Source organism: Simochromis diagramma, unplaced genomic scaffold, assembly GCF_900408965.1.
Source record: "Simochromis diagramma unplaced genomic scaffold, fSimDia1.1 OVJJ01000438.1, whole genome shotgun sequence".
Classification (NCBI taxonomy): domain Eukaryota; kingdom Metazoa; phylum Chordata; class Actinopteri; order Cichliformes; family Cichlidae; genus Simochromis; species Simochromis diagramma.
Genome location: NW_024387263.1, coordinates 539,259 through 562,857, shown reverse-complemented (window position 1 = coordinate 562,857; position 23,599 = coordinate 539,259). Strand labels below are relative to the sequence as shown.

General features: G+C 42.5%; 3 protein-coding genes across 8 annotated transcripts; all 3 read right to left on the bottom strand.

Moving 5' to 3' along the window:
• Window positions 1–639: 639 nt before the first annotated feature.
• LOC120715383 (butyrophilin-like protein 2) lies at window positions 640–7,588 on the bottom strand. 2 transcript variants are annotated; one of them, XM_040002371.1, is made up of 6 exons: window positions 7,055–7,588; window positions 5,216–5,548; window positions 4,414–4,692; window positions 4,149–4,279; window positions 3,235–4,053; window positions 640–2,980 (listed from the first exon to the last, which is right to left on the bottom strand). In XM_040002371.1, exons 1-4 carry the CDS (start codon window positions 7,128–7,130, stop codon window positions 4,161–4,163), a joined length of 807 nt encoding a protein of 268 aa, XP_039858305.1. In that variant the 5' UTR covers window positions 7,131–7,588; the 3' UTR covers window positions 640–2,980; window positions 3,235–4,053; window positions 4,149–4,160. The 2 variants fall into 2 exon arrangements, with proteins under 2 accessions (XP_039858305.1, XP_039858306.1); XM_040002372.1 differs by lacking the exon at window positions 7,055–7,588 and adding an exon at window positions 6,007–7,048.
• Window positions 7,589–10,952: 3,364 nt separating this feature from the next.
• LOC120715382 (butyrophilin subfamily 2 member A1-like) lies at window positions 10,953–17,724 on the bottom strand. 2 transcript variants are annotated; one of them, XM_040002368.1, is made up of 5 exons: window positions 17,394–17,713; window positions 13,479–13,817; window positions 13,112–13,390; window positions 12,033–12,164; window positions 10,953–11,382 (listed from the first exon to the last, which is right to left on the bottom strand). In XM_040002368.1, exons 1-4 carry the CDS (start codon window positions 17,467–17,469, stop codon window positions 12,046–12,048), a joined length of 813 nt encoding a protein of 270 aa, XP_039858302.1. In that variant the 5' UTR covers window positions 17,470–17,713; the 3' UTR covers window positions 10,953–11,382; window positions 12,033–12,045. The 2 variants fall into 2 exon arrangements, with proteins under 2 accessions (XP_039858302.1, XP_039858303.1); XM_040002369.1 differs by lacking the exons at window positions 10,953–11,382; window positions 12,033–12,164 and adding an exon at window positions 12,182–12,626 and having other exon boundaries at window positions 17,394–17,724.
• Window positions 17,725–21,809: 4,085 nt separating this feature from the next.
• LOC120715384 (butyrophilin subfamily 2 member A1-like) lies at window positions 21,810–23,526 on the bottom strand. Of its 4 annotated transcripts, none has more exons than XM_040002375.1 (4): window positions 23,348–23,526; window positions 22,652–23,221; window positions 22,287–22,565; window positions 21,810–22,192 (listed from the first exon to the last, which is right to left on the bottom strand). In XM_040002375.1, exons 2-4 carry the CDS (start codon window positions 22,662–22,664, stop codon window positions 22,074–22,076), a joined length of 411 nt encoding a protein of 136 aa, XP_039858309.1. In that variant the 5' UTR covers window positions 22,665–23,221; window positions 23,348–23,526; the 3' UTR covers window positions 21,810–22,073. The 4 variants fall into 4 exon arrangements, with proteins under 4 accessions (XP_039858309.1, XP_039858310.1, XP_039858308.1 ...); XM_040002376.1 differs by having other exon boundaries at window positions 22,652–22,870; XM_040002374.1 differs by lacking the exon at window positions 22,652–23,221 and having other exon boundaries at window positions 22,287–22,584.
• Window positions 23,527–23,599: the final 73 nt, after the last annotated feature.

Below are 23,599 nucleotides of genomic sequence, written 5' to 3'. Positions count from 1 at the left end.
TTTGACAAGGTCGACCACGGCGTCCTGTTATCACGGCTAGAATTTCATGCTGGCCTAAAAGGATCTGCCCTCCAGTGGTTTCAGTCCTATTTGTCAGGAAGGTCTTTTCACATCAATATGGGCCCCCATAACTCCAAAATAGCCCCTCTTAAACACGGTGTACCTCAAGGCTCTATTTTGGGTCCTGCCCCGTTCAATACACTTTTTCAATTTGTGTGAAAATTCCTGTCCCCCTTGAAGGGAAAGTCTATCTCTGGAAATTCTGCTTTAAAGACTGAATGCTAAATGTGAGTGATCAGTTTTCTGTATTATACTCATACTGTATTCTTATTAATAAACTGATGGCAGCCTTGCAGTGTTGCAGCCTCGAATAGACGAGCTTGTCGTCATCATCAGAGTGCGAACACAAAATCTTTACAGCCAAAGTATGTCACAGTTTGTTTTAGCTGGATGTGATGCATGTTCTAGCAAACAAATTGAAGAGTCTGGATTCTAAATATACACAGTATGTGAAGGTGCCTTTTTTATTATTATTTACAGATAACAACAAGAGGCGACACAGATTTCCTAAAGTCATCTTAGGCTACGTCCACACGTACACGGGTATTTTTGAAAACAGATTTTCCATTTTTGTTTTTAAAAAAAATCCCATCCACACGTAAACGCAAAATTGAAGGAAAAATGTAAATGCAAGAGACCGAGTACGCAGCATGTGTCGTACCTGACTGTTGATCCAGGGTCTGGTTGGGGAAAGACTGCAGCAGTGCAGGAGTTGGGTTATTGGTCTTTAATAAATTCCCACAGAAGAGTTGTTTGCATCAAAGTGCTTGCCAGGCGGTGCAGCCATAACTGAACTTGTCGTTTACGTGTCACAGATAACTATGATCACAATACAGTAACTCCATCTTCTCCACACAACAATATCTCACAATGTCCACAAGGGGTCCCTGTAGACCATAGATAAGCTTTTTAACACGTGTCTTACAAGTTGCTCATATTAAGGCACAAATACGGTAAAACTAGCAGCAGTTAAACTAAACAGTCGAACAGTCCTTTAACTAATACAGCTGGATGTTATTATTGTGGGGATTATGGCCGCTGCTATTAACTTAGTGCTAAATATCTTAGCAACATAGTATCAAAGTACTGAGACATATAATCTTAACATGCACGAACAATTAGAACCAGAATCATTACAATTAACCTGACAAAGAAATAACAACTCAGTCACACCATGAACTGAAATATGTGAAGTCCAGAAACGACTGACTGGATGTATGATCATAAAAACAGCTGTAGTACACACATACTTCCTGCTCTTCTGTTCTGGATAGTCTTGAGGGACCTGAGAAGACACTAATTATGTGTTTTGGACCTCTGACATGTAACAAGAGGATTTTTGTCTGATTCTTAATTATATCTGGATTAATTTGAGTTGCTCCAGTTTCTGAAACGTGTTGATGTTTATTTAATTCATCTGCTGCACATAATTAACGTACTTGCTGCATACAATTCTACTACTGCACATAATGTCCCCCATGTATATATTCTTAATGCACATAATGTTCTTCTCTCCCTCTTTTGCACAGTCGAGGAGCGTGTCAGGATACATTTCACTGCGTGTTGTACTTGTATGACTATGCATGCAACAAATAAAGAGTTTTGAGTCTTGAATCTTGAGGGAATCTTTGATACGTGGCCTGCCAATATGGTGCTGCCCTCCCACAATGCATTGCGGCGTTACGTCAACTCCAAAGCCCTATAACGACTCTAAATCCCAGTAACGATTGACGCATTCCTGATTCTGGCATAATAACTAGTTACCGTGCTCGTTACCACAATAATAACGTAGTTACTGTAACGCTTTACTTAACAACACGTTAGTCCCTGCACTGTAAACGAATCAGTGAAAACAAAACGAGGGAAATCATCTGAGTCTGAAGTTTGGGCTGAATGTATGAGACTGCGTCTGAGCTGCAGACACACGAAGAGAACAATTTATTTAAACCTTCAGATTTTATTTATTTATTTATTTATTTTTACATTTTTGATCATCATTATTTTTTCTTTGATCAGTCAGTGAAAAACACAGAAATGCCTTCGTCTGAACTGTTTGTAGTTACATTTTTTGACTTTTGGGAGTTAAATAGATAAACATACCCATATACACACACACGGTTACAATTTAGGCTTGAAAGATTCACGGGTCAGTCATACGTGGCTTAAGTAAACGGTCAGGTGTAAGGACAGAAAATGTCTTCTTTTAAAGACTTTAGAAAGAAGAATACAAGTCATAGACATACACATACAAGTCAAGACTTGCTCAGCAAAAGTACAACTTCCTCATTAGGAAGGATGTTTCCATCACTGTCCTGCTACTCTACTTCAGGTTTCTGAACAGCAGCAAATAATCATTAAATCAGAAGGAAAGATTTTATTCTGGATTTTATACAAAATTTCAAATCTGCACATAGAGAAATAAGAGAATGAAGAAAAGATGAAGGCCATATTTGTCTTAATTAAATGAAACAGCACGAGAGTCTAATGATGGTTAACATTATCTGACTGCAGATATAAGACGTAGCATTCATAAGGTAATGACAGTGTGAGAGCACAAACATTAAAGTGCAGAGCAAAGCTGGACGTTACTGCAGCTTAGTGTTCATTTCCCAGTAACAACAGCCATGATCATGTTTCATGTATCATGAGCATCATGGAAGTCACTGCTTCATGTGACAATAAAAAAACAGTCATTTCATCATGAGCCATAATTTTAAAATAAATATAAAACAGCAGCATTTCCTTCACGCTGACTCAATATGAGACAAGAGTAAAAGTAAAGATTTCATTTCACTGACGCATGAATCTGTTGTCCTGAACTGAGAATCAGTAACTTTCTTCTGGAGTGTCTGACGTGGTGGCTCCGTGTCACCGTTACAAGGATCCTTAGAAGGATCATCACTCTGGTTTCTCTAAGAATCTGCAAACAAGAGATCAAAGTAAATATTACACAAAAGCAACTTTTACATCAACACATACATGTGATGAATGGAGCTCCCAAAAAGATGAGTTATCAGCATCTCATTTAAAGCCACTGGACTGTGAGTGAAACTCTTTAACTCTAAAGATTTTAATGTTAGTAATGAACTCAGTGAGCAGAAGCAGCTGTGAGGCTTATTAATCTGCATCTACGATATGTTCATGACTCCAAGTTTCAATAAAGAAACACATCACCTGTTAGCAGGAGAAACAACTATCCCTCCTCCTCTGCTCATCCTCCTCAGGGACGCAGGGGGTGGAGTCTATCCCAGCATCCACAGGGCGAGAGGCGGGGTTAACCCAGAACAGATCAGCAGTCTGTCACAGGGCCAACACAGACACAGACAACCACTCACACTCACACCAGTTAACCTCCTGTCCCCATCGTTCCTGTTTTAAACACATCACGGCACGATGCAAACTTCCCGAATCTGATACTTTTCATTTTGGACATTAAAACAACAACAACAGCAAATAAACCAAAAATATGATTTTGCAACAAGAGCTCGAGCTTAACATAAATATTTTTCTTTCTTTGGTCATTTAATCATTCATATAACTTTTCTTTGTTTCTGTAGCAACTCATATTTTTCCCGGGGTTCACGATTAAAAACGTACAAAACATCAACGTGTGAAACTGCAGACAATCAACCCTGAACCTGAACACATCAAGTTCCTGCTTTACCTTCCAGAACAATCAAACACACAACAGAACAAACTGATGTGAATATGCTCAGTGAAACTTCCTCAGGGACAAAGAAATTATATGTAATAATAATAATAATAATAATAATAATAATAATAATAATGGATTGCATTTATATAGCGCTTTTCGGGACCCCTCAAGGCGCTTTACAATGCCACTATTCATTCACTCTCACATTGACACACTGGTGGAGGCAGCTACAGTTGTAGCCACAGCTGCCCTGGGGCAGACTGACAGATTTAAGGCAACATCACCATTATTGTCAATTTTCAGAAACACACACACACACGCGCACACACACACAGAAGCTGTGAATATGAAAATAAAACAAAAATTAATATCCGCGGTACATTCATGTCGACAGATTACAGACATGTTGATATAATCCATCTTTCAAACGCACCTTCATGGACGATTAGACGGTAAAGTAGAGGAAACACACACACACAGCTATCAGCACGACCGCAGAGAGAATTCCACAAACAAATGAAACTATGAGCACGATGTCTCCACCGCACGACTCGAACAGCTGGTCTGAAACACACGACACCAGCCTGCTGTCAACACGAGTCTCCATGACATCCACAATTTAGTCTGTGATCAATGAAAAGCACATTCATGAAAACAGCATCATTCACAGACTGAAACATGACGAGCGGGAATCAAACCTGGAACAAAGATCTCGTCAGCAGCTCGGTGGCTGAGCTCCTCCTGCGTGGCTACACAGAGGAAGAGGCTGCTGTTTGTCCTGGTCACCGTGGTGAGGAGGGTGATGTCATAGCGCTCTCCTGTGCGTGACACCTGTGGCTCCTCAGCAGGAAGGATGTTCCCATCGCTGTCCCTCCACTCTACTTTAGGCTTTGGAGAAGCACCTCTGACCTCACACTTCAGCTGCACCCCGACCTCGCTGATGTTCAGGATCCCAACAAACGGCTTCGGAGCTGCACCTGTGAACACAGCAGCAGGAAACACGAGTCAGAACAAGCAAATCAGCTTAAAACTGTCTTCAGTGAAACGGGGAAGAGTTCTGCGTTGTTGTTGTTCCTGCTTCATGACACGCCTGAAGTGGGTTACAAGACACAGGACTGTTGAATCTGAGGAATGTAGAATAAGATTTGTTTCTGCTGATTTGTTTTCCTACCAGCCAGCCTGTCTGAACACACCCTGTTCTTATCCCGAGAACAAGCAGAGGCATCAGGAGATAAATATCTGCGGTCACTTTCCCCACAAAGGGTTGTTTGAACCAACACTAACAGCACTAAGAGTGTGGAGCATGATCGATACACTTGATTTCTTTTGTCATTAACAGCAGAAAACACCAAATATTACTGATATCAAATCAGTATAAAGTTTTTATATCAGTATTGTGGTAAAAAAGGAATATTTCACCTCTTGTCTGTTATGAAAGTTCACGTGTGCTTCGCTTGTTACACTTGGTCTTTAGTTTGTTTTCAGAAATGAAAGACTCACCAACAACCAGGGTGACGTTAAATGTTTCTCTGTCCGGTTGATGAAATGGAAAATCGCAGGTGTAGTCTCCACTGTCGGCCACCTTGGTGTTTCTGATGATGATGGAGGCGTTACCAAACTTCAGCTGGTCTGAAAAGTGTGACACGCGTCCTCTGAAGTGCTCGTCTTGACCTCGCAGGCCGTTGTTGTAATGAAGTCCAGCATCGTACACAAACACCTCCCTGTCGTCGCTTTTCCTCCAATCAAAGCGCGTTCGTTCGAGGCTCTCCTGGGAGCTGAGCGAGCACGGCATGATGATGTAACTTCCTTCAGATGCCACCACCATGACGGTTCCTAAAGAATGAATCACAGTTTAAATCTCATGAGAACAAAACATGAATAATACAGAGCTAAATCTAAAATAAATAGCTCGTAAACACGTCATCTCAACTGCAACAACAGTTTATAACCGAGTTAGAAAACAGTTTCATTCAGCATTTGAGTCACATGACCAAATCATTTAAGGAAGTCAGCATGAGTGGAAAAATAAACTGGATGCACTCCTGTTTATTTCAAACATGCCAAACACCAGGACAGGAAAACCATCAAGCACACAGACTCCTCCTGTGCTCACTTCATGTTCGTCCAACCCCAGGTGAAGTGAACAGGCGAGTGTGATCACCTTTACCTGTGGAGCACACACCCCACAACCAAACATAGAAACCAAACATTAGCAATCCACAAAGCATGCATGCCTCCTACAGCAGCTTTATTAGGGAAACCTTGCTCTTATTCAGTTGGACCGTCTTTACCTTCAGAGCTGTTAATGGCGCAGAGTCAACAAGCTAACTTCTCAGAGGTTCTGGTCCATGTTGACGTGTTAGCATCACACAGCTGCTGCAGCTTTGTCAGCTTTTCTTACATGATGTGAATCTCCTATTATACCACAGCCCAAAGGTGCCCTGCTGGACTGAGATCTGGTGACTGTGGAGGTCATTCGAGTACACTGATCTTATCATCATGTTCGAGAAACCAGTTGGAGATGGTTTAAGCTTCTTTAAGCCTTAAGTGCTGTCCTGTTGGAAGCAGCCATCAGGAGATGGTGCACTGTAGTCAAAACTCAGGTAGGCAGCGTGGACTTGTAATGACGCTGGTACAGAGACCCACACCACCAGCAACTGGAACAATACCAGGAAGGATGGAGCCATGCTTTCTTTTATTTACGCCATATTCTGACCTGCCATCTAAACATGGCAGCAGAAATAAAGTCTCATCACACCAGGCAAAGTTTTTCTATTCTGCTGTTTGCTCAGTTTAGCCTCAGTTTCCTGTTCTTTGCTGACAGCGAGCCCCAGTGTGCTGCTCTGCTGCTGCAGCCCATCTACAAGGTCCAAAGTGTGTTCAGAGATGCTCTTCTGCCCACTTTAGTTGTAACGAGAGGTTATTAGAGTTGCCTTCCTCGCCATTCTTCTCTGACATCATGAAGGCATTTCACCCAGACAACTGCAGCTCACTGGATGTTTTATTATTCAGGTAAGTAAATCCCAAAATTTGATCCTGTTCATCTGACCTTTTATTGAATTGAATAAAATTGAATTTTAAAAGTGGAATATAAAACAGACAAACTTAGACTAAGACTCATTCTTCCCTTCTCTCTGAAGTGAGCATTTATTATATGTGACTATAAATATAATTTTTTAATTAATATTTACACCGTAACAAAAAGGCAGGAAGGCTTGTGTCTTTGACTGCAGGTGAGCTTGAACAGTTGCTGTGAAGCTCTGAGTTTGTTCACTTAAAAGGAGGTCAGAGCAAACTCTCAGGGAGACGCTGTGATCACAGCTACTGATCATTTCTTACCGTTTTCATGTCCTGCTGTTACCGCAGACACCGTCAGAGGGAAGAGGCTCAGAGATAAAAGCTCCGATAAAAACATGTTGCTGAATAAAGTCTGTTCCTCCCTGCGATCCAAACAGCAGCAGCTTAAATCTAAAAGTGAGTGAGCACTTCCTGTAAATCCCCAAAAAATGAAATCCAAAAAAATCCCAGGAGCTCACGAGTCGTTGAGTCCGGTGTGACTCAGGCTGGAGCAGGAATGTGAGCAGGTCTTCCCTGGTGTGTGTGTGTGTGTGTGTGTGTGTGTGTGTGTGTGTGTGTGTGTGTGTGTGTGTGTGTGTGTGTGTGTGAAACTCTGCCTTAACAGACTGGAGAGAAAAATCTATGACGTGCAGACCATCGTCACACGTGGAGTCAACCTTTCATTACTTCACATTTTTCATGCATGCATCACGTTAGAGCTGTTACATCCTGTCCGTCGGTCGAGCTGGTTGGATGACAGAGGAACATGCAAAAACCGCCTGTTTCCAGAGAAGTGCAGTTCACTGAAACAAAACAGCATCACATTTCCTAGTTCACTGTGGGCATGTCACGTTTAAACATGCGCAGGCCCGTTGCAAGAATTAATGCAGGGCGCCGCCCAATAAACACAGAACGCATGCGTCCAGAGAAGATTTATACCTGTACAGGTTCTGATCAGAGTCCACCTCCAGTCCTCATCCTTCCAAAACCACAAATAAAAACCACAAATATCTTAAATATCTGACCAACATGTGGACAGCTGAATGAAAGCTGCTGAAACATGATTCTGTTACTGTTACATTCAGACAGCAGCCCGACGCTGTCATTATCAAAGTCATTATTTAAACTCAGCTGAATAAAATCAAGGATGATTTTGAGGTAACGAAGAACTCAAGCTCCACGTGTCTCCCACACTAAGGCAAATAAATGTAAGAAGGTGGAAAGAATAAAAATACACATCTCATTTATAGTACTTTATTCTTTTGTGTGTGTGGGGGGGGGATGCAGAAAAGAATTTAAGAGTGAGCAGCGCTCGGCTCACATGATAGTAATAGGTTGGGGCATCTGACAATCAATGTTATTTTAAAGCATCATTCACCACCTCTCCATTTTTTTTCTCTTAGCTCTTTATACAGTACACTGGTGTAACACCTGGTAGTGTGGTAACTTGTGCTGCATGAACAACTCCACCCCGATCAAGCTCACCCAAATCACTGGAACACAAACACCATAAAGCCCAGAAGCCCCAGATTGGTCGTGACCAATAGCAAAGACCACAAAGCCAAGAAGACCAGATGTCTCTGTTTTTTCTGAGAAACAATGAAAGTCTGCACCAGTGTCTAAAGTCACCACAGAGATCAAGTATAAGCCAACAAGCACATCCCCGCCCCACAGACGTAGTAAGGGCACCCAGAGAGAAAGGCCTCGAACACCGCAGACGCCAAGGGACAGCGAACAGACCCGAAGGCCAGGTAGGGCACCAGCCAGCACAACCCAGGTGCCAGGGCCCACCCCCAAAGGCACAGGATACCCGAGCCCCAGACTCCCGGACCCCCACCAATTCTGAAAGGAAGAGGCACCCACCCCAAACCAGAGAGCCAGGTGAAGGGACAGGACAGCCCGCAAGGAGGACCGCAGGACACAGGCCAGCACAACTCACAGAGAGAAGGAGACTTCCAGTCTTTCTAATGGACCAGTAAAGGCTGCATTTAATTCATTAGCTCATTGCTGTTTGCTGCATGCTGGAGTTTTGGACACTAGAGGGCGCCAATATACTGAGAATGAAACCAAGAAAAGCACCGCATTTAATATTCATAAATTCATTGAGTGATGTGCAGAAGTCTGAGTAAAATCAAACTCTAAATAAAGCGAACAAAGCAACATTTAGTCAGCCTGTGATGTAGAGTTGAGATGTTTTACAGCTGACTGCAGGATGAAAGATGGAATAAATAATATTCAGCATTTAAGAACAGACGCTAAAAAAGCTGACAGCTCTTTGTTCTAACAGAAACATCAAGAATGAAAACTAACTGTAAAAACGAAAAGACAGAGTTTAGAAAAGGTTTTATTTTTAAGTTGAGACAATGTTTCATGTTTTTTCATGAGCATGAAGGGACGAGTTGTCCCACAAGAAAGTTAATTCATTCATTTCACCAACAAACAAGAGAAAACTAATGTTTAAAAGTCCTGAGCATCAAGCCTCCACAGAGTGGAAGCGAAAGTATCAGCACAGACTAAATAACAGGGACTAAACAGGGACGTCGCTCATCCTTGGACCACATCAAGCTTGCATGTGGAGCTCTGAGCGTCTGTTTCACTGTAAAGAGTTAAAACTGGAGCTGATGTGATCAGGACGACATCCGTGGAAACACAAAGATCTCTGGCACAACTTCACTTATTACTCAAGGTGCATGGAGAAGAGCGATAGCCTAAAGAAGGTGAAGCTCGAGCAGCATCGTGGGAACAAGAACGACTGAATTACTCAATCGACATGTTTCTGCTCGTTGCCTTCATCAGGAAAACACTGGGCAGAGGATGGGAGGTGGGAGGGGCAATGATGATGATGAGGAGGAAGCCTCTAACACGTGTTTTGAAAAGAAGGTTGTACATTACACAGCAGAGGTACATTTTGCACACAGCCACAGTTAGTTACTGTATATGTGCACATATGTAAACATGGCTCTGTGAATATGGATCTTTAGGAGTGGAGCTCCTGTCGTTGCATCAGATATTAAATTAAAGGATCTTGAGCAGTTTTTATAGTGACAGAATTTTAAAAAGGCAATTCAACACAGACCCAGACATGTTTATAAACAGCACAACGTTCATATCTTCAAATTGTTTGTTTGTTTCTTTGATTTGAGATGGGACGACCTGTGAAACGATCTTCTGTGTGACTAATGACCGAGACCCAGTGGCGGCTCCTGAAAAAAATCTCAGGGGGGGCAATTTTTATGATATCGACTAAAATGACCCATTTAATGAGTACATCAAACAACACAATTTTAATTTGTTGCTAGGTGATTAACTCATACAGTGATACCTCATGCCCACTAGATGGCAACACACAACAGAAAGCTTTCCTCTAGCTACATAAGTTACAGGTAGAAAGCGAAAGAAATTAGCATCCAGTAGCCTTTAAGCAAAAATGAATGTGTCCACTTACTCATTACTTAGGCTACATCAATCCAATGTTGTGTGGTGTAATCAAGCAACAATATAAAGCCGGCTGCATCATATAAATCAATATGCACAGCCTGTCAGCCACGACTTGCGCTGGAACCAACTCCGACAAAAAGTCCTGTTGTATGCTTTTGACTTCTCCTTCGTTGCCTGGGTTAGTTGAATTTCGGGCTTGTCAGGTCCCAACTCTTTAACTTGCAGTTTTTCTGCCATTGTCCTTCTGGCAAAAGGGTAGGTTAGAAGCGATCTAACCGAATTTGGGGGAGGCTGTGCCTCAACCGTTAACAATACCGCTGCCATCGTCTCTCTCTGACCTTATAGCTCACTTAGGCTACTGACTGAGGTAAAATTCTAGAACAGCAAATCTTCGCGCGTTTTCTGCAGGGGCGCAATTTTAAGCGCCCCCAAACCATTTAATTCAGCGACGCTGATAGGTCAAATATTTATTATTTTCCCCTGGCAACCATTTAATGATAGGCTATTTCGCTGCATATCAAGGGCGCTTTGACGAGCGCCCCAGAAGAAGAAAAACACCGTTTGTTGGTTGAACTTTAATGAGTCAGCTGGTGAAAATGTTAAAATACGCCTGGCTGTATATGGGCACACACATAGTAAAACTATCATTGATGAATTTTTTAAAAATATATATTTTTACTCCTCCACATTTGGGGGGGCGGAGCCCGAGCGCCCCCTATGGGCCAGCCGCCACTGCCGAGACCGTCTGTCTGCAGACATGAAACATACAATAATAATAATAATAATGAGAGCAATAGTTCTGGGAGCACAAACACTAAAAACATTCACAGACGTCCTGTAACAGGACCGAACAGAATTAAAACCAGCTGCACTGCATTTCGCGTGCTTCACAGTTCACTTCCTGATAACAACATGTCAAATGCAGTGTCTGTTTTCACATTTCATGATCATCATAGAAACACTGCTTCTCAATGCAATTAAAAAAGATGGCATAAATTAAAGCAAGAGTATTTCCTTCCCTGTAATAAGCTGGATCAACATAAAGACAAAGGAAACGCAGGATTTCAGTTCACTGAGGTATGAATCTGTTTTCCTCAGTAACTGTTCTGGAGCCTGGAGTCTGCTGTAAATCAGCCTCACAGAAACATCGTGTCTCTGGTTTCACTGAGAAGCTGCAAACAGGAAATAAAAGTACTTATTACATAAAGTCTGCTTTTAAAATCACACATACACATGAAGAATGTTGGTCCTGTGAAGATGAGAATTTTTATTATGTTAAAACAACAAAACACAATAAATTCTGTTGGTCAGAATAAAAACATGTTATCATGAATACATCTGTACTTCAAACAGGAACTCTGCACACTGTTCCCTCACTGTTCCCTCACTGTTCCCTCACTGTCCCCTCACTGTCCCCTCACCGTTCCCTCACTGTTCCCTCACCGTTCCCTCACCGTTCCCTCACTGTTCCCTCACCGTCCCCTCACCGTTCCCTCACCGTTCCCTCACCGTTCCCTCACCGTTCCCTCACTGTTCCCTCACCGTTCCCTCACCGTTCCCTCACTGTTCCCTCACCGTTCCCTCACTGTCCCCTCACCGTTCCCTCACCGTTCCCTCACTGTTCCCTCACTGTTCCCTCACCGTTCCCTCATCTGATACTTTTTGGACATTAAAAAACAAAATAAGCAAACTCTATGTGACTTTTGTTTGACAGCTTGAGGTCAGCTTTTCTTTCTCTGGTCATTTATTCATTCATGTCTCTATTATTTGTTACTGCATCATTCTTGACGAGGTCCACAGGTGTGAATATGTTCAAACTTACCTTTAAAGGCGAGTTACGCTGTAGTGTAGATGAAACACACACAGAGAGACAAAACGACGAGCGCAGAAAGAATCCCAGAAACAAATGAAACTATGAGCACGGTGTCTCCACTGCAGGACTCAAACAGCTGGGCTGAAACACACGACACAATCCAGCTGTTACACTAAAGGTCAGGTTTAGTTTCAACCCACAGAAATAAGATCAGCGTCTGTGATCAATGAAAAAATACAAACACGCCTGTGAAAACGTTTTTTTTCCTTCCTGATGTTTTATTTTATAAGCCGAGTAAACAGAAAATAAGATTTTTTAAGTGATGTTTTTATTTATTAAAGGAACAAAAACGTCCCACCCTGACCTTTAACCTGTGTGAAAACAGGTGCTTGTATTTCCCTCTGCAGCGCTCAGGCGTCTGTGATAACTGATGAACAGTGCGTCACATCAGTGTGGAGGATTTTCTGGTCTGTTCTCCTAAACTGACACAAGCAGCCTGTTGTTCTGGGTTCTTTACTGACCTCCTGGATGAGCCACCGATGTGCTCTCAGAGTAACTTTGGAAGGTTGGCTACTCCTGGTTCACCACTTTTCCAACTCCTGTCTGTTGGTAGATAATGACTCTCTGTGTGAGCCATAAAGCCTTAAACATGGGTTTGTACCCAAACATCACCGATAGATGTCACTGACTTTGTTTCTCAGCTTCTCTTTCATGACGCGCTGCTTTGTCAGATTTTGGTCTAATTCACTTTGTCAGAAACGTTTTTTGTCTGTTTAGGAGATTTTTTAAAATTCTTTTCTGGTTTTCAGCTCTGGCAGCTTTAATGCTTAAAATAGGAAAATTAAACTCAGCTTTCCAAAAGATTTGCTTAATCACAGTGTGTGTCTGTGTTTGGATAAATAATCTAAAAACTGCCTTTTCTGTTACTTTGTTATTTATATTTGTTTGATGATCTGAAACATGTAAATGTGACAAATATGCAAAAGAAAAATGAAATCAGGAAGGAAGATAAATACTTTTTCACAGAATTGTTTAAAACACACAAACATCAGCATCACAGACGGAAACATGATGAGCGGGAATCAAACCTGGAACAAAGATCTCGTCAGCAGCTCGGTGGCTGAGCTCCTCCTGCGTGGCTACACAGTGGAAGTGGTTGGTGTTTGTCCTGGTCACCGTGGTGAGGAGCGTGATGTCATAGCGCTCTCCTGTGCGTGACAGCTGTGGCTCCTCAGCAGGAAGGATGTTCCCATCGCTGTCCCTCCACTCTACTCTCAGCTTTGGAGAAGCACCTCTGACCTCACACTTCAGCTGCACCCCGACCTCGCTGATGTTCAGGATCCCAACAAACGGCTTCGGAGCTGCACCTGTGAACACAGCAGGAGAAAGAGGACACTCCATACTGTTTCAGGTTGGAATGACTTCTTAGGATGATTGCAGAAATGAAAGACTCACCAACAACCAGGGTGACGTTAAATGTTTCTCTGTCCGGCTGATGAAATGGAAAATCACAGGTGTAGTCTCCACTGTCGGCCACCTTGGTGTTTCTGATGATGATGGAGGCGTTACCAAACTTCAGCTGGTCTGAAAAGTGTGACACGCGTCCTCTGAAGTGCTCGTCTTGACCTGAACGTCTGTTATTATGATGGAGGCCGGCGTCGTACACAAACACCTCCCGCTCATCGTCTTTCTTCCAGTGAAAGCGTGTTCGTACGAGGCTCTCCTGGGAGCTGAGCGAGCACGGCAAGATGATGTAGTTTCCTTCAGATACAACCACCACGACGGTTCCTCGCCCTGAAGAATGAAACATGTTTAAATCATTATGTTTAAACACAGAACAAATGCAGATCATTCAGAGATAAGTATTAAAACATCACATTCCTCCACCACATCACACACACTCATATTGTTCCTGCACAGGCTTCACTGCTGAAGACATCTGCTAGTGTGTTGATCCACTCGTCTGATTCCCACAGCTCATCACAACAGTTTGTTTTTTCAGTCAAAACCATCTTTTGCAAACCAAATGTGTCACCTTGATGATGAGTTTGTGCCTGTGTCTTAACTGTTTGGAAAATTTGGACTTTGCTGTCATGCAGCAGGCAAGTCAATCAAGAAAAACTGTAAATTCAATAAAAAATTGTCAACATGAATTCTTTCGATGCTTTGTTTATTGCTCGGATCTGTAGCGAGTGTTTAACCCGTATTTGTGACTAAAAAACATACCTGCAAACATATTTTTGGGCAGCATGTCAGAAAAAGGTCTGACAACATCAAACCCAAACAGCCTCCACTTATAAACAGAAACACTGATAAGAGCAGTAGCAGTGATGATGAGGCTGCGATAGTTTAACGTGGAATTTACACACAGTGAAGACCGAGACGAAGAGCTCAGGCTGATTTAAAGATACAAATCTGTTCTGTGATCAACATTAAAACCTTTAAAGTCCTTCATCAAAGCTCCTGATCATCAAACTCTAACATGCAGAAAAGCAAACTGTAGCTGCTCCATCCTCCGCTGTTTGTTTTACACACATCTGCAGATGACCTGTCCCCTCAGTCTTTGAGACGTTTAAAAGATGCAGCTCGCCGACGGCAGCCGTCCTGTTTTACATGGAGAACAGGGGCGAGTCTAAAGGGGGGCATGAGGTGTACTAGACTATATTTGTCTTTCATACCATTTTTTAGATTAAAAGTGAAATTAGTTAAAATATTTTATTGATCAAACTGCGTGAATATTTGAAAATATAAAATAAAAGTTTGGTTTTAAAAGCCAGTAAAAATGTAGACAGACGACTCTGAGACACTGAGCTGAGGGTTGTTAAAGTGGATACTGAAATATTGTTATAAATTAATAGTACTTGACTCCTCTTAATGTCAGCAAGCTTTCTAAGAAGAGTGGAGCTACATTTTTATGCCTTAGTTCAGATTGAAGATATATTATTTTATTTGACTTTGACCTTTGACTGTACCTGAGATCATTTATATTTTTTTTCATTTAAGAAAATGTTTTCTATTTTATATTAATACACAGACGTTGTATGCAGTTAAACTATAAACATTTCTTCATTTCTAAACCGGAAACCAATGAGCAGTTTGTTCTGAATCTGTGACACAAAGAATGAATCAAACTCTGAAAGCAAAAATGGGTGCTACCCAACACATGCCAGGTGTACCTAATAAAGTGGTAGGTGAATATATATATATATATAGCATATAGCATATAGCATATGCTCGTGTGTAATTGCAGTGCCATGTCAGGCACCTGTGACACAAGACTGAGAGTCTGTGTTTCTATTTCTTGCAGCTGCACCTCTTCTGAGAACGTGTCAGCAGCACTTCAATAATGTCTCTCTATTAAGCATCATTAAGTATCATTAAGTTATTAGTAAGCTATTAGAAAGTGCTTAATTCATCATTCACCAATTCACAGAGGTGTGGACTCGAGTCACATGACTTGGACTCGAGTCAGACGCGAGTCATTAATTTTATGACTTTAGACTTGATTTGAAAAAATGTTCTAAGACTGTGACTTGACTTGGACTTTTACACCAATGACCTGGGACTTGAATTGGACTTGAACCGGTTTACTTGAAAAGACTTGATATTTCACCCCATCTCTAAAATTTAACACACATATTATATAGAAACTGTGCACCATTAATTAAATTCATTCATTCATTTATTCCAACCACACTCCGTACGTATGTGTGCGTGAGCTGTAGCACAGCCAATCAAATTAACCAGATTTTTTTTTTAAGAAGAAAAAAAAAACGCTCAAAAATGCTGCAAGGAGTTATTTTTTTCAGGTACATAAACTATGAAGTAGTCAACAAAAAAACGAAATGCAATATGCAAAACATGCAAGAAGAGAATCACAGACAGAGATGGAACAACTTCAACTTTGTCCGACAGCTGAAGTTGCATAAAGAACGGTAGCTTCTCTTTTGCTACGATGGGATAGCTGACTTCATCTAACTAGCAAATGTTGTCCAGGCTACGTTGGTGATACTGTCTGGTTTTCATGTGTATAGTTTTTTTGTCATGCTTTTTAAAGCCGGTCCTACAAGCACATCCAAGAATAACATGCAGCTTATCTCAGAACTGTCGGTGAAAATTATTCTAGGAGCTAAGTTTAATTGAGCTGCATTTTAAAGAGGTGCAATTTCACAATTTGTGTATATTTTCTAAGTTCACTATTTGGTCATGTTGTTGAGAAAAACAGATTTAAAAATCACATGGTCTAATATTTACATTTACATATAACTGCGACTTTTTGTTGTTGTTTTTGTTTTTTAAAGACTCGAAAGGACTTGAAATTCAAAGTTTCAGACTTGAGACTTTACTCGGACTTGCCTCACATTACTTGTGACTTGAGGATAAAGACTTGAGACTTACTTGAGACTTGCAAAACAATGACTTGGTCCCACCTCTGCCAATTCATCTATAAATCACTCCTCCTCCTTAGTATGTCGCCTCTAATTACAGATGTGATTATTCATCTGTGGTAATGATCATAGTCAGAAAACAATCTGTATTCATAATGACATGCTACAGAGGAGTATGCTGTATAAACAATGAATGACCTTAATGATGCTTAATAGTGTGACATTATTATAAACGTGTTTATGTTGCTTTGTCCTGAGAGGCAGTTTCAGCGCTAACACTGATGTGATTTGACTGGAAGCACAAATGTGATGCTGGTAAGTATTCAGGAAACTGATGGATCAGGATCTGTTTCTGATGAGAAGTTCATTCAATTCAATTTTATTTATATAAAATCACAACAACAGCCGCCTCAAGGTGCAGTGACGTGTGTGGAAACAATGAGAAAGGCTAAAGTGATTTGAGAATTGAGTGAGAGCTGAACAATGTACCTAATAAAGTGACCAGTGAGTCACTTCAGATTAAAGTTTGAATTCTTTTCTTATACCTGTTTAAACCCACCGATCTTAACAGAAGAACATGAAATGAATGTAAATAATCCCGTCACATCGTTGGGAACGATCACAGAATCAAGTCCTTGAAAACTTTCATCATAAAACAAATGTTAGAACAAACGTCTAACGTTATACACAAACCAAATCTCAAAAACAAAAAGAGAGCTCATAGATTATGTCCGGTGTCTTTGACTGTAGGTGAGTTTTTTCACTTGGTCAGTTCACATGTGGAGCAGCTGGATCCACAAACTGCTGTGAGAGCAGGCAGTTCACAGCACGCCATCACATTTTAATTACATGAATGGGAAAACAATAGTCTGGATTCAAGGTATTGAAGACATGTACAGCTGGTATAAATGATAAAGGAGGTCAGAGCACAGAATCAGGGGGACTCTGTGAGAAATGATCAGAGTTATTGAGGATTTCCTACCGTTTTGATGTGCTGCTGTTACCGCAAACATCATCAGAGGAAAGACGCACAAAGATAAAAGCTCCGCTAAAAACATGATGTTGAATAAATCTGTTCGTCCCCGTGATCCGAACGGCAGCAGCTGGTTAGGAGGTGAAATCTCTGCAGTTAAAGCACCAAATAAAGTCGGAGCAGTTCCTGCAAACCGGAGACCAAAACCTGAGACCTGGGAAGGCTCGCACACCGAGATGGTCGGACACAGACTGCAGCAGGAAACAACAAGTCTTCACTGTCAGTGTGTGTGTCTGTGTGCGCGTGCGTGTGTGTTTGTTTGTGAGTGTGTGTGTGTGCGTGTGTTTGTGAGTGTGTGTGTGTGTGTGTGTGTGCGTGTGTTTGTTTGTGAGTGTGTGTGTGTGCGTGTGTTTGTGAGTGTGTGTGTGTGTGTGTGTTTGTGAGTGTGTGTGTGTGCGTGTGTTTGTGAGTGTGTGTGTGTGCGTGTGTGTGCGTGTGTTTGTTTGTGAGTGTGTGTGTGTGCGTGTGTTTGTTTGTGTGTGTGTGTGTGCGTGTGTTTGTTTGTGTGTGTGTGTGTGTGTGTGTTTGTGAGTGTGTGTGTGTGTGTGTGTGTGCGTGTGTGTGTGTGTGAGAGACACCTAACTCTGGAAGTAGAAACAGCGCAGACTCACTCAGCAAGTATTCACATGCACATTAAAACTTTCATCACAACTTTTCTGTGAAATCGCAGCTCTCAGTAACACGATTGTATCCTTTTTCTGATGAACAGGTTCAACTTTCAAAGACCTGCAGTTCACTGATAAAACAAAGCAGCTGCGCCACATTTCCCAGAAGTTCGTAGTGGGAGTGGCGGCTTTAAGTGTGCGCGGTCCTGCTTCAGGAGCTGTGGGCTCACGGCCATAAGCAGATAAATCACAATGAGCGCAAACACAGACACACACAGAGAGGCAGGATCAGTTTATCTACACAACAGCCTACAGCCTGAACGACTGTCAGTCCAAACTACATCTGCTGATGTTTGGTGGTTGAAGCAGGAGAGACAGCAGTGATGGAGCTGCCAACCAGTCCTGGCTGCTGTAAAGAGTGTGCGTCATCATATTTATCTTGCAACATAACAGGGGACCAGATACCAACAAAGTAAACGTGAAGCAAACACTGTGTTTGTGAAGCTCAACTTCTTTTCTCTTGCTCCTCATGAAGCTCTTTAATGACTCACGGCTTTATTCCACCTTGATTTTCATTTTACCCACAGTTAGATTCATTAGCCTCCAGCATGGGTCTCATACACTCAGGAACCCCTCCATGGGGAGATCTCCTCTAGGGGTTAAAAACCTCTGGGACTCGGGATAAAATGAAACAGCTTGATGAACCCAAAGGAGTCCCGTGCCCTTCATTTCAAACTCTCGTGACCTGACCTGAGCTTACACAGACAGTCAGAGCTGTTATAACCCAGATAAGCTCAGGATAAAGGATGGACGTCAGTGTTCGCTGATTAGGAAAACCCAGAAAAAAGGCCCCTTTTGCACCCGGGGTCACTGTTACAGCCCACACTGATCAGCGAGGGGTCCACAGTGAATGGATATGCTGTGAGCACGGTAAATGTTGAAGCATTACAGGTGCGGTTTGAGTAACTGCTGACCTGTTAGTTCTGGGCATGATCAGATCCAAACGTTGTGTTGCACTGTTACACGTGTTTCAGATGAGCAGAGTTCTTGGCACTGACTGGATGAACTTCCACGAACATCTTCTTCCTTTCCTGCTCGACCAGCACACCTTCCACAGATGACGGCACTGATTCACGCGTCCGTGGCAGGACTGAAACACACCTGCTGTTAGTGAGAGGATCATCTCTTCAACCATAACAGCCATCGAGGCAGCAAAAAGGTTCACGGGTTGTTGTCCCTGTAAATTCATCTGAAAATGAAAGAGTTAACAGTGAGTGTCAGATTGTCAAATCCAGTACGTGGTTAACATGTCAAGTGTCTGTGTGTCACATCACAGTGTGACAGCACTCAGTGTGACAGCGCTCAGTGTGACAGCGCTCAGTGTGACAGCGCTCAGTGTGACAGCGCTCAGTGCATTAAACCTTTTATAACTTTGATATTTCCTGTTATGAAAACCACAGCTGGCAGGCAGCTGGAAGCAGAAACATAAACAATGACTCTTTTTATGCTTTTGTCTGTTGAGCCGGTCAGACGAGAAGTCAAAGCGTACGAACGCTTTCATAGAACAGCATCACATTTACCAGGAGTGCACAGTGGAAGTGGTGGCTGTAAGCATGTGCAGTTTATGGTAAATGGCCTATATTTGTATAGCGCTCTAGTCCCTAAGGACCCCAAAGTCACCCTCAAACTGAACGCTGTTTTACCTCCAGCTGGTTTACATAAATCTCCTCTCCACACTCAGCTGCTTCCAAGGAAGGATCTCATCCTGCTGCTGGACTCTAACATCAGCCTTTACCTGCTCTGTGGATGTTGAGACCTGAACGGTCACTTAAACCAGGACCAGGAACACTGAGTCAGACCAGCTGCAGCCTGAAGTGGAGTCAGCAGGATTAGACTCTCACAGCAGGGTCGTGTGGTCGTCATTTTCTTTTTGTTGCAGTGCACACCGCTCACCCCACAGAAAACATGTAACACTGAACGCTGTGTTTAATTAGGACCTCAGCAGGCGAGAAAAGATCCACAGGTGCTTTGTGTCCTGAATCATCCACAGCTGTGGAGCTGTGTGGCCTGCTGCTGTTTCTCACTTTGCTGCTGTTTGTCTGACAAAAGTGTTCAAACGAGCAGCGAGTCGCTGCTCGTTTGGCCCAAAGAGTCGTCCCTGCAAGTTTTTGTAATGTGGACAGTTATAAGAGGCTGACGCAGCAGCTGAGCCGCCTCATTACTTAAGCAGCTTAAGTCTGAACCGTTTTAGAATTACAGACAGTTTTAAACACAGTTCTCATATTTCAGAGGCTGGCCTTTCACTTCTAGGTTTGATTATTAAAGATGAGAAACATGCACAACAGTGATCAAAGATTTAGCATAGTTAGCATGTTGAAAACACACTCAGGATTCACACAGCTCCTGTGGGTAAATACTGTGTTTTTATTTATTGTATATCATCACACTTCATTATAAACAGCCTCCATCACTGCTGGATGTCATCACAAAATATCCCACAGACTCTTCTGGAAGGACACAGAGACTTTCCCACGCCAGCTAAGAGACATAATCAACACTGCGTCTGCCCCGGGGCCTCCAGCCTCACCCACAAAACATGCAGGGGTGTGTGTGTGTGTGTGTTTGTGTGTGTGTGTTTGGGTGTGTGTGTTTGTGTGGGTGTTTTGCGGGGGAGGGGGGTTCGTCAGATGTCACCTCAACTGACTTCTTTCAATCTGTAGGACTGATTACTCCAGAATGACTCACCCTGATACCTTTTGTAGGAAGCTTATGTCTCAGAATTCTTTCCTATATTTATCATCTAGATTCTCACTATTAGCAGACAATAATGTGTAATATTTAATGTTCAGTGATGCATAATATTTTTTATAATCACGTTTGTGGTGGCTGTCCTGTGAGGAACCACGTCTCTCTGAGTAAACAGCTGTTAATGAGCTCAGAGGATCAGGCCTACACTCTCATTTACGACTATATTAAACATTTGACTCATTTAAATATCACAGCTGACTTTAAAGGCCTGAGCAGTGATGCAGGTAACTGTCAGCATCTACAGAGGGATTACAACCGAATGTAACATGAAGGCAGTGTTTTAGTACTTTACTTGAACTTGGCTGTTCAATGAAACTGGACCTGGCAGCAGTTCCCTCTTCATCATCACAGCTTCCATTACTGACAAGCAACAAGTTATTAAAAGTTTCATGTATCACATGTGCTGGAAGCTGCGTTTAGTAAGAAGAAACTGTTCTGATTACAAACTCTGATCATCAACCGTGACTGACTGTGTCGACCGCCTTATGCTCAAACACGGCGTTCTTTATGGAAAAGCTGCGGTTAGCTCAGCAATAAAACACCCAGCTCTCACTGCCAGTACCCACAAGAAGTCAAGAAGTAGTAAAAAATAGACTCTCCAGCTGCACCACCTTCAAGCATCCACCAGGAGCTCCAAGCAGGTCAAGTACTCGGAGCTGATTTTCATGTGACACTCGGGACCTCCAGTGTAACCTGTAGGAAAACCCCAGCTCACGTGCACCGAACCAGGGTGATACAAGCACGCCCTCCCCCACCCTTTCACTCCAGAGAGTTCCTGAACCTGAGCTGTGAAGTGAGCCTGTATCTGTTAGGCTCCCTCCCAATCAGAGAGGTGATATTCATATACCAAAAACCAGTTTTAGCCACCGGGGATCAGTCCACCACCCTGCATCTGGCCATTATAAATACAGCTCTGATATCAGGATTCATCATAATAATGAGCAGATAAAGGGCAGAGCCTCAATTTGTATCCAGTGGGGATAAAAACATGAATGTGCTTTAATGTGAACCGTGATGTTTAAACACTTTTAAAGCAGTTTAGCATGTTTTAAAACCTTATCCACATCCATATCCACATTATCCACTGAGTCTTCACTTACCCAACTTTATTTTTCATTAATACAATGTTGGTATAAATAACATATCAGCCTTAAAACCAGAGGAAACAGAAGAGCAGAGAATAAAAAATACAGATGAAAGTATCTGCTGTCTGTTATCAACAACATTTAATACAAGCTGAGAACAGCAACAGAGACGCAAACACAGCGACAGAGAATCCAGAAGCAAATACAGAAACGATCACACCGACTCCATCGCAGGACTCGAACAGCTGATCTGAAACACATTACAGAAGCCTGCTGTTACAAAGATAGTTTCTAAACACACTGATCATAACCTTTAGCAATCAAATCAGAGTCTGTGGCCTCACCTGGAACGTGGATCTCTTCTTCAGTCACATGGCCGATCTCCTCCTGTGTGGCCACGCAGTGGAAGATGTTGGTGTTTGTCCTGGTCACCGTGGTGAGGAGGGTGACGTCATAGCGGCCGTCTCTGTATGACACCTGTGGCTCCTCAGCAGGAAGGATGTTCCCATGGCTGTCCCTCCACTCCACTCTAGGCTTCGGAGACGCACCTCTGACCTCACACCTCAGCTGCACCCTGTACTCCGTGATGTTCAGGATCCCAACAAACGGCTTCGGAGCTGCACCTGTGAACACAGCATGAAGCTACAGCACAAGGAGGGTGATGTTTCAGCATTCAGGTGAATTTTAAGGTGGTTTCTGGTTTAGTGACCTCCCAGTGGCATTAGCCTTCAGCTCACACTGAGGTGGTTTGGCACAGTGCTGAGTGATGGTAATGAGAATGTCACAGACTGAAAAGGATGAAGAGTCCACTCAGAGACCAGCTGCTGTGTTTGAGCTTGCTGTGACGAGCCGACGTGCCTGAACTCCTTCTGCTGTCATCACGATAACAAACAGCAGCACTGGAAGATAATCTGTCACTCTCCTCCCTCTGCAGAGTAGAAGGCTGTTAAACTGAAGTGTGCTGAGCATGACCTGCGACATCTTCAGTGACCTGCAATCTTTCCAATGATTTCTTCTGTGTTTAATACCAGAAGACCAATTCTTAGTGATATCTAGTAGAAAGAAATGTCTTTGTGAAGTTTTCACACCAACATCGTGGTGATTTGAGAACTGAATTTGTTTGAAGCAGTAATTACGTCTCCTTCATTGTTGTTCAGCAGATATTTCGGTGTTTCTCTCCACTGTGACGGGACAGCTCGGACCGCAGTGAGGAAACACTCAACACTTGTATCTTTAAATCTAGTTGTTGTTTACCTCATCACTGACAGTTCTGAACCATCTAAAAATGAGTGGGGAAAACGAATCAACACCAACATTAAAGGGATAATTCACCATTTTTGGATACGTCTCGCTGCTGTGTTAAATCAGTAGAAGAGCTTTACTGTCTCAGCATTAGTGTTCTTACCGTTTTCATGTCCTGTTGTTACTGCAGTCACAGTCAGAGGAAAGAGACACAAAAATAAAAGCTGCAGAGTTTTTGTCTTAAAAACAGAAGAAAACATGACGCGGAGTAAAAACGTTCCTCTGTGCCGCGTCGATCACGCTACTGACGCTCTGCAGCGGATACTCTGGTCGAGTAAGTTTAGGAAACAAGCCTCAGTCACCAGTGGGAGGAGCGTGTGTGTGTGTGTGTGTGTGTGTGTGTTCTGTTAAGCTT